This window comes from Pseudopodoces humilis, chromosome 1 (assembly GCF_049639895.1).
Source record: "Pseudopodoces humilis isolate 2021_Gansu_Grassland_sample_001 chromosome 1, ASM4963989v1, whole genome shotgun sequence".
Classification (NCBI taxonomy): Eukaryota; Metazoa; Chordata; class Aves; order Passeriformes; family Paridae; genus Pseudopodoces; species Pseudopodoces humilis.
The window spans coordinates 45,127,599-45,142,481 of record NC_142200.1 but is presented as its reverse complement, the minus strand read 5'-3'; the positions used below and the strand labels follow the sequence as shown (position 1 = coordinate 45,142,481).

General features: G+C 36.4%; 1 protein-coding gene across 3 annotated transcripts in view; it reads right to left on the bottom strand.

The window, feature by feature from the left end:
- Positions 1–14,883, bottom strand: part of SS18 (SS18 subunit of BAF chromatin remodeling complex) — a 43,633-nt gene that overhangs the window by 22,431 nt on the left and 6,319 nt on the right. For all 3 annotated transcript variants that reach the window (XM_005517207.3, XM_005517208.3, XM_014257461.2), the window contains exon 4: positions 4,559–4,712. In XM_005517207.3, coding sequence (XP_005517264.1) covers positions 4,559–4,712 — 154 coding nt within the window. The remainder of the gene's footprint in view (positions 1–4,558; positions 4,713–14,883) is intronic.

The following is a 14,883-nucleotide window of genomic DNA, read 5'->3' as shown; positions in this document are numbered from 1 at the left end:
ATTTCACCAAGATGCTGCTGCTGTTGCTAAACATGCCACAGGTTTATTTGTTAAGCTAGAGAAGTCTAGGAAGAGGAATCTAAAAGAAACTACACTAGTAGAGCTGTAGGAAGGTACTAATTAGTTTACATATTTTTTTTTAATATTTTTTTTTTAAAAAAAGGAACACACACACACACACCCTCTGCCTTCAGATGTAAACAGTTCCTAAGTCTAACAAAAAGATGCAAAAGAAAAAGATAACAATGATAAATGAACATGGCTACTAAAGCCAAAGTGAAGAAACAAAGAATAAGTTTTTGCCTCTTGCCCTTTTTAAGACACCTTACTGAAATAAACATAAACCTATTTCGTCAAGGAAAGTGTAAAAGATGAAAAAGATATCATACATGCAGTTCACTGCTCTGGCAAAGTAAGGTGAGCAGAGATCGCTGAAATGTACAAAGGCAGGTCCACCAGAAATACAGAAAAAGCAATTCAGTGAATAGGATTATGCCCACAAGAGTACTACAGATGCCTATACTGCCCCTCTTCAATTCAACACTGCCTAATTCTGTAATAATGAGAACATGGAGACAGTTTAATTATGAAAAAGTGAGCTTCACTCTAACTATGAACTCAGTCATGAATGTGCTCTTAGGTAAAGCTACAGCGAAGAAAAGCTTCCCACTTTACTTCCTACTATAGTGCCAAACAACCATGGCGGAGCTGCTAGACTACTTTCCTAATTAAAGGAAGGAATACACAGGCTTAGTGCCAGAAGTTAGGGCCTGGGAGTGGTTTTATTTCTTTCTGATTAAAGGAAGACATTGTCAATGATAGATTTCAGAGTTAGGCAAGCACACAGGGGAGCAAGTTTTTAAAAACTGGTAATGTAAGAAGCAAAATGAGGAAGGCAAGAATCATTGCAAGAGATAAGTTGAAAAAATAAAATACCTTCTTTAAAAGGCTAGTTTACAGTTCATGTCTCAAGTAGCACTAAAACAGGATAAAGCACTCATAAGAAAAAGCTGTCAAATGAAATGCGAGGCATGTGTATTTTCTGTGGTCAAAATCTGGGGGTTTGTTAGGGAGAAGCTAGAAAATAAGGTGAAAGAAAAAGCTGAGACCATAGGATCAAAAACCTTGGAAATGAAAAATAATAGAAACACACTTTACATATAATTTTTTATTACAGTTTGTCAAAACACTTCATGGAGTTCTCTTGCATCTAATGAAAAAAGGATTTTCTTTTTTATAGAAAGAAGAGAGTATGAATGAACTGTGAGTGAATTAATGAGGCATGAAGTATGTATCTCCACTTTAAAGTAACTGCTTTAAATGCTACAGTTAAAATATATACACTTATAATTAAAATTGTGTTACAATGAAGTCAGCAGAGTAACTAGCTATCCTGAGTATAAACTCAAGTCCTTTTTCCTATGAATTATCTATGCACAGCACCTTACCTCCAAGAAGCTGTAATCCAAACTAAATACATTTGAGACTACATTTGCAGGAAGGAAAGAAGATTTTGAGAGAACTTGTTGGGAACACACAAACACCTGTGTTGTAGTTTGAAATTCTATTCCCCAATTTACCGTTTCCACTAAAACACTCCAAACCACACACCAGTTAGCTTGCTCCCCTGTATCCCCTTTCCTGTGCTGGGCTGGAGAAGAGAACTGGAGGCACAAAAAGTAAAGATTACAAGTTGAGATAAGAACAATTTACTGGAAATAGCAATGAAATAAGAAAAAGAATAGTAACAGCAACAGTATTAATAACAGTATACAAGATGTAAAGGATTCACAGGCAATTGCTCACCACAAAGAACCCCTGACAATACCCTGCAGGTCAGAATAACCTCCAGTTCCTGGCCATACCTCCTCCTGGCTACTGCAAAAACTAACCCTGAACCAGAAAAACCTGTTATTCAGGACAGTCACCTACCAGTGCCATGACTAAGGTCAGAAACCCCTACAGCTAGTCTTACCTTTCAACGTTTTACATGTGAGAAAATAACATCAAGAAATCAGGAAGACAACTTGCCTCCAGCACATCTAAGTTCATCATCTCCTTCCAAATCCAGATCACCCTTACTCTGCATCACATAAACTCAGTCAAAGTAACTCCTAAGACAGCATTTCTTTCAAAAAACCACAATCTGACACAGGTACAGATAACACTCAAGTGTATCACCAGCTGAAAAAGGTTTGTCATGACTGTCTTCCCTGGCAAGAGGATACAGACACACATTTGTCAGGGGATGCAATTAAGAGCCCCAGCAGCAGTTCAGGTTCTGTATTAACCAGGACACAGGTACAATAAAAATCATCCACTGCCCTTCAGGCAACGGGACAGGTCTACAGCAAAACTTTGAAATTACTCATGCCCTGATGATCACTAGGCGTTTCTTCTAATCCTCTCGTCAACCCTTCTGCCCATACTCAGGTCTATGAAAGCCCCTGCTCAGGTAATACCCGAAATCCATTTTCAAGAGCCTGCATTTTATTTTTTCCAGGCTGGTCAACTGATGTCAGTCCTGGATTCCCTCTGTTTAAGATTAGAGACTTTGCTCCTTTTATACAGATAATCTCTACAGATATTCAAGATTTTGCATCTGGTTTTTAGTACAAATGTTTATGTAAGCTCAGAATAAGTGCCCTAAAACCAGAAAGCAAATACATACACTGCAGAAATTATTAGAAATACATGTCTGTGAAATACAGAAAGGCTCACAAGCAGACAAACTAAGACACACTTAAAAAGATATGTGTGATTCAGCCAGTTAATCCACTTAACAAGAGGATTCTGTTTCCCTTTTTCCAATGTCTACCTATGAAATGATTCTAGCATGCCTTTCCAATATTAGAGATGCCCTCATCCTAAGCTGTTTATCTTCACATCCTCAGAGAAAACCTCAAACTGAGAAGGAAAGAACAGACATTTAAGAAAGGGAGTATGTTGGAGGGAAGGCTAAATTAAAGCTTAGTTGGAAACTGTATTTAAGTATCTGTCTAGGTGAATACCAAAACAAAGCTATTTACCTTTCACGTATTTTCCTAAGCACTCTTTTCTTATTCTATCTAATTACAAAATATGTATGTTTAAGGAGTGACTTTTCTCCCTTGTGGCTCTGCAGGGAAGTCATTATGCTCACATTGTGACTTAGTAATCCTTCTCCTTGGAAAAGATCACTATAATAACAATAATATGATTACACTTGAGGGTCAAAGAGACTGATTTTTGAGAGGCAATGCTATTCTCCATGGGAACTGATGGATCTTAGATGGATAAAGGACACCATAATCAGAATATCTCTGCCCTACTAAGGGAGCAGCATATATTGCTTTTTACACTTCCAAATGCAGACCATGACCAACATGTATGATAAAACTAACTTCTCTAGATCTTTGATTGCACTTCTTACACATGGCCTCTAGAGGTTATTCAAGCTACTCTTTCAGAGAAGACACCATTATTAAGTCTGTTTTATTAAGATTTGCACAGAAATTAGAGACTACAGCAATTGTTATATTTTTTTACTTTGTATTAAGTTTTGCATAGTTATTACTGTGTTTGCTGTCAGGAAGCTTATGCTTGACACCAGTGAGAGATGAATTTTCAAAGATTCTTTGACAATAGTTTACTTTCTCAAAAGTATCAATACCTTCAGGAGCTTTTGTACAAAAAGTTCCTCCATAACAAAAAAAAAAAAAAACCAGGGATCCTGAACAAAAGCAATCCTGGGAATGCAATTTTAAGCTGAAAGCCATTTCACATGAAATAGGCAGTATGATTTTACAAGTGGAAATTCAGGAAAATAGTCTCTATATAAAGAAGCATGCTCTTCCATTGCCTACTGCACTCTGATCTGACTGCTAAAGGGAATAGTTACCCCAAAGCCAGTATTGGTAGGTACAATGTGGAATTTTATCATCCTCTTTCTCTGATTTTTTTCTGTCTTCCCAAGTACTTTCCTTTTTATTACAAAACAGGATGGCATAGAAACTGACTTAAAATTTACACCTAGAACAATAATCTGGAGGCCATTTCTTTACAAATCCCTTACGATTCAACACATCTTCAATAATAAAGAACACAGGAGATTAGTGGAAGCTGTATAAAAGCAATCTTTTTTTTCTTTTAAACATTTACCCAAATCAGAAACAGCCTCTTTCAGATGTATCTATTTTATTATTATCTAATTATTTAGCTACAATGATTTCACATTATCTTTTTATGGAAGGATTTGTGTTCACTCAGCCACAGGCCAATACCTTTCCCCAGTAAGCCCTCTAAAGCCAGCTGTACCGCATGGTTTCAAACAGACTAAATTTAGCCAGTTCTGTTCATCAGAGGAATGCTGTGTGTCAGCTACATCAAAGCCCAAGGGCAGCCTGATAAACACTGAATACAGGTCACGTAGCTCTGTAGCTAACAAACTCTAAGAGAGCTTGTACTCGGGGGCATTCAAAGCAGTTTTGTCATCAACAATCTAGTATCCCTTGAGCCCCCATGTCGTTTCAGTTGCCAGGCAACGCTGGTGTTAATGTCTTAGAGGAGAAAAACTTACCAGGCATCTGGCCGTTCATCTGGTTCTGCATGTGTGGTGCAGGAGGGCCCCCACCTACCATACCATCTGAAGACATGTTGTGCGAGCGCGGGGGTGGGGGAGGGCCGCTCTGACTCATCCCGCCCGGACCCATAGGCATATTCTGTGTGGGTGGCTGAAAGGAGACAGTTTAGTCAAACACGAGAAGCAGTTAGTCTGACAAATATATTATATGTACATATGGTACAGCACTTGCCTATATTGTTCAACAGCGTATGAAAGAAAGCGCTGAAACGCATTTCTTTCTCTATCTGATATGTTTAACTCCTCCCAACATTAATTCTGGCTAAACATTTAACATTTTCATCAATTTTACGTGAAGTATTACATGCAGGCAACACCACAGCACCTTTGAGCACCACTTTAAAATAAAAAAAACACAAATCAATGCCTCATTAAAAAATTACATCTGAACAGTTTAAGATCGCTGGAGTCACTCCCTCACACACACACAAAAATGCTTTCATTCAACAGAGAAATAAGTCTTCACTGTAATTCTCTCACATCAACAATTTGTTGCTGTTAACAGACCTTGCACTGGGACAAAACAGGTACAACATGAGATGAAAGCCTCTGAATGCTCCTAGACCAGCAAAAAATTTGCACCTGGGTGTGGTAAAATGCTAGCAATCTCTTCCCTGCTCTCCCCCAAAGCGATGAAGGCCTAGTTCATAATTCTGTGCCAAACACCCCCTACAGACTGGAAGCACATTAGTGCTGGCCTCCAAAGGTCCAGAGACAGCTGCCTAGAAAGGATGTTTTTGGCAAATTTCCTAATGAAATTGTGAGGAAAATAACTGAATAACCTTGAGAGTTCAAAGAGGGAGAGCAAGAAAAACAATAAATACAAGGGGGGATTTACTGGTAGGTTCTACTAATGGCAATGTAAGGAGACACAAAAACTGCTAGTAGCCAGCTTTGTTTTCCTACTAAAAACACCTGTGAGACTCTACCATCCTCCTCACATACCTTAGGCAAGCACCTTCAGGGGAGTAAAAATCATCTCAGCAGGAACAAATTCTTGGCTCCCTGGCTTTTGAGGACTCTGTCTACAGGTTACAACCCTTCATGAAAAACCCCCATGAGACAACCATGTGTGCATTTTTCTCCTGACAGACAGAACCAAGGGGGTGAACCCTAAGTTCCTGTCTAGCCCAGTCCCTGCTTATGCCTACACCATTCAACAGGTTCATAAAGAAAAAACACAGTACAGTAGTAAAGAGCAAGGCTTTCCCAGTGAAGTGTATGTTGGAGATGGTAACAGCAGGGTAACATAGACATACATACAAATATTCACTTGCCAGGGGAGGGGAGTGAAGAGTAGTAATTTATTGTCTCAACATTTCTTCAAATACCTCAAGCAGGTATTATTTTCCCTGCAGTACTTTAAGAAATTCCTCAGGAAATTAGTGAAGGCTTTTTTTTTTTTCAACAAGAAGAAAGGAAGGAGATGAAGAAAAATATAAGCAAGTAGGCAACTTTCTCTTTCTAAATTCTATTCATTGCTCCATGATGAAGAGAATGACATTTCATAAGGAAAGTTCCTTCCTCGACCTGTAGCAGAAGTGGCAGGAGGTCCAATGAAGTACTAAAGAAGATTAGCTCATACCTAGTTTTTAGCTATCCTGCATATGATACTGTACAAACACGGGCATGCCCCTATCTGTGGAAAGACGGATGAAAGAAGCTCCAAGGATTATTTAGACAAAACTATATATATTCCAACTCTATTCAGCCTGAAGATTTCAGAACAACTATCCTTCAAGAAAAACACTGCAGTTATCAAAAAGACAGCATGAGAGTGTAGACATGCAAGGATGGGGGAAAAAAAAAGTGTTAAGGACTTCAGATACAAAAACCTGCAAGAGACTTCACAAACCACAGGGAATTAAGACAACTGAGGGAGCAACTCAAAACACTCAAAAAGATACTACCAGAAAGCAATTCATCAAGAGGAGCTTCTGTATATAGAAACAGCCCAAAGACCTGTGTGAATCCACATCAGATTCTTGAAAATAATGCAAGAAAAAGGTCCAAAATGCTAAAAAAAAAATCATTCTGCCATTAAAAGAAACTACCCTATCAGATGAATAGAAGGTAGACATACACTGTACCTCTATTTATAAAAAAAAGTAGTAGGACCAGTTATAGGAATTATGGACCTGTGAGCCTTGTTCTCTGAGCTACAGGTAAAATTATGAAAATAATTAAATATCATAAAATTCCAAGGATGATAAAGCTAAGTTAGTAAAGTGTCAATGTAGTAAAATCAAAACTTTCTAATTTACTAGGAATTTTTAAAAATATAAATTAAACCACCTAACTGCATAATTAACAAAAACTTCTTAAGACAAGTTTTTTGACAAAAGCCTTTTGAAGCAACACATTGTCCAGTGGCACTGATCAGAAACTGCCAAAGGGAAGTTAATGAAGTTCAAAGAGTAAAGGAACATACACAGATCTCCTAAAAATATTTTAGTAAATGTCAACTGGTGAAGTTACTGCAACATTACTGAAAATGTGGAAGAAGGAATAAGCAGAAGGTGCTAAATGATGTGTATAAATATATGGCAATTACACTGAATGCGAACCACTTTCTTCAGAAAGAGGAAGCTCCTGTTACCATTAATCCAGAAAAAAACTAACAAACAAAAAAGAACTGACCACAATCCAGACAGTTTGGTGGGGAAAAAACCCCAAACCAAAACAAAAAACCCAACAAAATGAACAAAAAACTCAAAACCCCATAAAATCTATTCGTAAGACCTGTGGTCACTTTCTGATTATCTTCAGTAATAAGCAAAGTGAGGTCGATTATTAAAGAAAAGAAATGCTAATGTATTTGATACCATAATACACATTCAATTTGGGCAAAGTAATCGCAAAAAGATACTGTAAAAATAAAAGGATTCTAAAGAGAGGCAATCAATGATTAAAAACTTAGAATGTTTAAGCCTGAAACAGCAAAAAGGACAGATTTATTTTTTTTTGCATATAAAGGAATGTAACATGAGAGGGTATGACAGAAATACAATTTAATGTATGATACATACAAGAAGTATATAATCCAATTAATGGTTTAACAAGAAAGAAAATCTCAGGAGAATAGTCAGTAAATTGAGGAATAACATTAAACATACAAGACACCCCATAAATCACATAAACCTGAGGTATTCATCAACGCAGTATGCTAGAACCATGTTTAAGTAAGATTAAGAGATAATTACACATACATATATGCAATAGCAACAGTTATATAGGATATTATATAGGAAATTTTAAAAGAACATTACAAGCCTTTTTGTCAGATCAAAACCAATCACTACCTGATAGTAATTAAAATGAAATGTCTCCTGCAGACATAATTATTCCCCAGTGAAATTCCTCCAGAGTATTTTTCTAGTGGATGCAGACAGAAGAAAACAAGAAAAAAATGTTTTTAAATGGCAACTTCCCGATTTCTGCTGGACTTGATCCAGACTTTTACAGATAATAAACTTCTTTAAATTAACTTTAATTTAAAAACCCCACAACAACAGCAACAACAAAAAAAATCCACCCAGCTACATAAACTAGATTATTTAGCCTTTCTTGTTCTTTATAGAAGTTAAGAAAATTTACTATCCCCAGGAACGAGCACTACATATAGCAAAGACTTTTTAAAATGCAAAATGATTACACAGTATTCAAAAGAAACAACCCAGCCTTTGTGGAAGAAAAGCTACCCAAAATGAACCGCAGTCATTGAGCCTAGATATGAAGGGTGAAATGACATCCAGACATAGTTAACAGAACCAAAGGAAAAGCTACCTCCCTTCTTTTGCTGGATGTACGACAAAAAGGAATGAAAATTAAAATCATTGATTATTTTATTCCAATTATGTAGTAGAAGATGTTAAATATTTTACTACCGGTAAAAAGTATATTAAAGACTTGAAAATGTTAGATATAGCTTCACTTGCTGAACACTAACTTTTGGCTCATTTCCCCAAACACACAGAATACACTTATAGCCGCTATAAGCATTTAAAATTTATCAGAGCATGAAAAAAAATAATTATAAGCTATTTAGTGAAACTCTGGAAATCTGAACTGGAAAAAGACTGAAACTGACTCAACAAGTCAACAAGTTGTAATAAAAAAAGAGACAAGAAAAAAAAATTAGATTTTAACTGACAACTTCCAGCAAACAAAATCCTGCTGAATCTAAAAGTTATTTGAAAGCATGCATTAAAAACAAGTTACACTGCATTTTTTTAGATGATTTTATTTTAAATAATAAGATAGATCAAATGCAAGATGCAACAATAAAATGTCCTAGGGTAAAATGTGCACCTGAAGGTGGTAAGATTTTTACCACCAACAGCAGGTTCAAAGATTTGTTTGTGGAACATCTATTGTTATAAAATGTGAGGTGGAATACCAACTTAGTCACCAGAAAAAAAGCAAAAACCAGGAAATACTGTTAAGCACATTAAAACACGGTATTGTTAATCAAAACTATTAGCAATAGATACTTTAACTACACTATCAAAACCACAATTTTCTAGAAATTTTCTCATAATTACAATTAAAAGCTACAGGAAATGCAAACATAAATAGCCTTCTTTTCTTTCCAAGAGTAGCCCTCACTCAGGATTTAATCAATCATCTTTGTTTTCAATTCTCAAGTACCATTTTCTGCAAAGCAAAACACCCCTTCCCAGGGGGTACTCTGCCCTGCTCATATCACACCGCTAATATCACAGGACCTGTCCCAGTCTCTGAGAGCAGTACTCTGTTGATAGGTGGTGATGGCACCTGTGGAGTACTTACTGAGGTGTCAGACTGGGAAATAAGATTGTAAAGGAATATGGTTTTGAGATTTGAAAGAGCGGAGATTTAATTGGGCTACAACTTTTCTTCTACAAGGTACAGGGTACTCTAGTACTGAGTGTCTTACATGAAAAAATGAAGACCCTGTATCAATTCTCAGCTAGTGTAATATTTGGGGGTAGGGAGGACTTCTACAGGAAAAGCATTTACAATCATGTCTAAATAGTGAATTGTAAATGTAATTTTTGCTCTCACTGTTGGATTACCAGATGTGACGCTCAGAGTAAGGAATTTGAAATTTAGAACAATCAGTTTATACATCTTGATTTACATCAGTATCTTCAACAATCAGAGAAATTCTGACTTAATACTTGAACAAATGTTAAAATACTGCATAATCTAACACTTAAACATTCTGTTTAAAGACGAAATTGGAATCTTTGTTTCAAATTGCATGTCACTGCATAAAAACATTTCACTGTCCCAATATCCTTTAACAACATTTTAACAAACAAAATGTAACCCTAAAATATCTGATGTCCTCTTAACAGTAGTTACTCTGATACTTTAAAAATGATCCCCCAAAAATTCTTTTGGGGCTTTAGTAGAACTAAAAATTATTAAAATCAGAAATTTTAAAAACTGTATGAATTCATATGGGTTTACTGTAAGTGACCATGAATAAGTTAACTGTGGATCTTAACTCAGGGATCACTGAATTATAGACATTAGACAATTTCTGAGGCGCTCTATAAATCCCCCATAAAATGCAGTTTCTATCTGTCCTCAGAAGCTTTGTGTTCCACAGCTCTTGCCTCATTTTCTTTTAAGACAGTTTAATGTTTGGTCTGATACTTAAAGTTTTTGCTTGCATTTAGTAGCCTAAGAGAAAAAAATCCACCTCTGTTCTAGCTAAAAGGCTTTACGTAAACGCAGCTAAATAAGAAAGAATCCTGCAGAACCCTCACAGCAAGGCATTTGGGAAAGAGCAAAACCACACAGACTCTGCACCTACATTACCAAACTGCCTGCCTACAGTTGAAAAGGTATTTATTGTGCAGATATTGCACTACAGAGAGGCAAATCACATCTTCAAGTATGAAAGAATTACACTTTAGAGCACACTCCTCATTCAAACTGCCAGTGATTTTTACTGATTTCTAAATCAGCCACAGAAGTTCAGAGGCAATAGAAGTAGTTTTTTGTGTACAGTGCTCTAGCTCCCCATGTGGACACACCTGATTAACAATACATGCAAAGTAGCTTACAGAACTTAGACTGATCCTCTGGTTTAAAGTGGCAGCTACTGGGCTCTGAATTCACTCCTAACATCCTAACAACTTAAATTCCTGTATTTATTTTATTCCTAGTGTAGTTGCTGGGTTAATAAGCTCCCTCCAGTGACTCTTCATTTCCAACAGCACCCTTTCAGTTGTGCCAGCACAGCCACCTTTTTCTTTTTTATAACATCAGAAGAAATTATTATGTTTTTTTCAGAACTATTGAACATTTAGTCAGAGCAATTATTCTTCAAAATCCAAGCTCCAGTAATGACTAATAGCTCCCTTGCCTCCTGACAGGAAACATTCGACCTTCCTTTTGCTCTGTTCTCTATTAATTCAGTTTACAAATAGCTGAACTTGAACTGGGCATGGACTTGCGTTCTGAAAGGCTAAGGCAGAATTATGCACCATACTGCACATACCAGAAACAGATTTTCTGCTATGCTACCTGTCCTGATTTATGCTGGGATAGAGTTGATTTTCTTCCCAGTAGCTGGTGCAGTGCTGGGTTTTGGATTCAGAAGAATAATGCTAATAACACAATGATGCTTAGTTGCTGGTAAGCAGGGCTTACTCGTAAGTCAAAGATTTTTCGGTTTTCCAGGCTCTGCCAGCAAGGTGTGCAAGAAGCCAGGAGGGAGCATGGCTAGGACAGTGGACCCAAACTGGCTAATCCACACCACAGAGCATCACTCAGGCTGGGCACTAGTCTGTGGTTTTACTGTCTCATTGTTAATTACAACTATGATCTTATTGTAGTATTTTATTTCAATTATCAAACTGTTCTTACCTCAACCAATAGGTTTCACTTTTTTTTTCTGGTTATCCCGCCCAGCCCACTGCAAGGGGAAGGAAAGAGTGTGGGGTGACCAAGCAGCTGCATGGTACTTAGTTGCCAGCTGGGGTTAAACCACAACACCACCATAGCTATCAAACTGTCCAGGTATTTGGTACAGAACTGGACAAGAATCTCATTAATTTAAGATTCCTCTCATCATCAGTAACAAAAGTTTTATTTCAAAATTTTATTTTGATGTGTGAAAACTGAGACATATTTTTATTCTCAGGATGCCATCTTGCTTTTTTCTCAAGAAAAGCCAAGTCAAGGTAATTCAATTAACATGTATTTTAAACCGTTTTTATGTTCAAACTAAAGGTTACTAAAAAAACAGAGTGCACAGCTTAATTCATAAGACTCCGATTTTTTCCTACAACCACATCACAAGTTCATTAAAACTACAGATTTAACATTACCTCTTTGAAAAACAAAGTGTCTAGAATTATATGAGAGTTTTGTTTGAGTGAAACCATGCTTATACTGAAGATTCCTATTTAGCCTGCAGAGCTTCACAACTTAGAATCATTAAACATCATTACTAACACTTCACAAAAGCTTGTCTTCAAGTTAATTTTTGCAAGTATTTTATTATTTTGTGTATGGGCAGTGGATGTCTTTGGTTTTGGTTTGGGAGGTTTCTTTGTATTAGTTTGGTTTGTTGTGGTTTGGGTTTTTCCCTATCTCTTGAAGCAGTTGCTTTGGAAACACCCAGCATTTCAGTGCTTGTTGATATTAGGTGTTCATAAAAAGTAATCATTACCTTATAGAGAAGTATTTTATAACTAAAGTGGCATGGACTCCTCCTTAATCTGTGTGACAAGTTTGGGAACAGCACAAAATAAGGGATTTTGCAAGTCTTACCAAAAGCTTTATTTTTGAAAGAAATAGCTCAAGAAAAAAGGACTTTTTTTTCTAATTACAAAGTTTATTAATAACTTTTCCAATATTATGAAATTTAGAAAAACTATTTAATGCAATTTCCAGGTTCTTCTATGACTTGGACACAGTAAGTTTTCTTGAAAATCATTACATATAGAGACTGTAACTTAGTACTGGAAGAAACTGGCACTTTCAACATAAAAGAAAGCATTGTTACACAAGTGAGTAATAATCAGAAGCACTTATTTTCAACACCTTCTTGAAATACACACCGAAATCCCATGCTCTGCATACTTACAGAATGTAAGTAAGAAAAACTGAAAAAAAAAATCATTTCCTATACTAAAAAAAAGCCAAAAAAACCAAACCAAACCACTAAAACCAAACAAAAACCTGCACACAAATGTTGCCAAATAATTCTTGCAGACCTTAGTATCTGCTTATTATAAAATGGGAGGTTTCCCACTAAAGGCTAAATAAAGAGATGGTCATGGGTTGTTTCCTTAAAAATATTTGGCAAAATGAAGACATAAGAGAAGGAAGATGTCCAAGCAGAAAAGCTGGGCATTTTTTATTCACTAGTATTCAATGGATTTTAAGGGCACTAAAACACTTCAGAAAACAAACCAAAAAAAAACAAGTCAAAGGGGATAAGATGCTTGTTCTGCAGTTTGAAATTTCATGTGTTTAGAAACACACACAATACTTCACCACCACTTTAATTGCATCTTTGCTCTCTACAGTTCAAGAACATCAATATCTTGCTGTAGCCTCCCTTAAAAGTAGCACTAGTGAAAAATCACAAGAAAGTAAATGCTCCTCATGGTGCAAAAGCCCACTCTGGGAAGCTAGCTTATCTCATAAGGTGATGGTAAAGAGACTCTTGACTTCAACCTAAGAAAGAGAATATGTGCCACAACTCAAGAAGAGACAGCAAAAAGTTGTATCAGCTTCACATGTGAACTTAGCCATTGCTTTTATCCAGCTGGGAAGATGCCACATAACAGCTCTGCCTTTAATAATGCTGCTATTCACACAGCTGAAAAAAGACTGGTTGACTCAAGAATCTCACACTTTGTCTTTTAATGTGAAAGAAGGTGTCTTACCCCATAGGTAATAATTTAATACTCTAGCACGCATAGAGGACCACAGGAGCTTTGTAGTGACATTGGATGTTCAAAGTTTTCCTTGCTCACTTCACCCAGACTCTGCAGTGCTTGCTTCACCTGTTTCACCTCTCCACACTTCCAGTCCCTGTTCAATAAACATTTCTCTGCACAGCACTGTTGGGTCACTACACTTTTTGTTCTCTAAGGCAATACCAGAGTTTTAGAAACTACATCAGTCATTTCATTAGAACAGTGAATTCTGAAAGAGAAGAGAAAAGGCTTAACAGCCAACAAGCATTTTTCCTAACAATATAAAGCATTAATTGTAAGGACTATTGCTAGAGTGATATGAGAACCAATGAAGTTCTCATAAGGTTAGAGTAATTTTTGCTCGTATTAAAAATTTCAATGAACCCGGTCATTTATGTCCTGTTCAGTGTGAACGATATCTGAAGAGAAGCATTCTCTTTCCAACCTGACTTTAACCCATAACTATCACTTTTTATGAAATGCTTTAAAAGTTGTGAAATTTCTTGAGAGCTTATTTACCTGATTGAAACAATAACAGGATAAAATTTAAACAAAAAAGAAAATACAATTTACTAGGGGAGAATAGTCTTCCAGAAACAAATAGATGAGACACAACCCAACTTCAGAAGCTATCCAAACTCAGTCTCCTAACTTCTATGGAAAGAAACTGCAAGTTTCATATGCAGCATCATAAAATTGATGCATTTTAGTATTAAAAATAGTAGGTGTCTACACTCACATGATCTTTCTCTGTATTTAACCGTTAACATCCACACCTTGCATTTAGTAAGACTGATCAACTGTTGATATACAACCATAGTGAAGAGAATCATACTACTTCCAAGTAAGCATGAGCCTCATCAGCTCCTACATGCCAGTGGAGGAAAAGATTCTGAAGTAGTTCATCTTGCATTGAAAAAAAAAAAAAGAAAGATAACATGATAGCTCACGTGTTCCCAAATTCTGTTAGCTAAAATTTACTATGAAGAGAGAAACAATTTAAAGAACATTCTCCTATAAATCCCAACAAAAATCATCTTGTCTGATTATGCTACATTTTGGGACAATCTTCAAAGATTGTAGATCAGAGCATCTACATTTAGGTAAGACTGAAAATCTAAATTTCATTTAGTATTTTTGAAAAAAAAAAACCAAGAAGCTACCTTTATTCCCTTCCTCACCTGTCCAAAAGAGACTTTCTCTACCAACCCAAACACATACTATGCTATTTTTCTCAGTACCATGCAATATTCCTGACATTGAAGATCAGAGCCACACTTCTGTCCAGATCTGCAAAAGCCTTTCCCAGCCCTATCTTCATTTTCTTTTAAG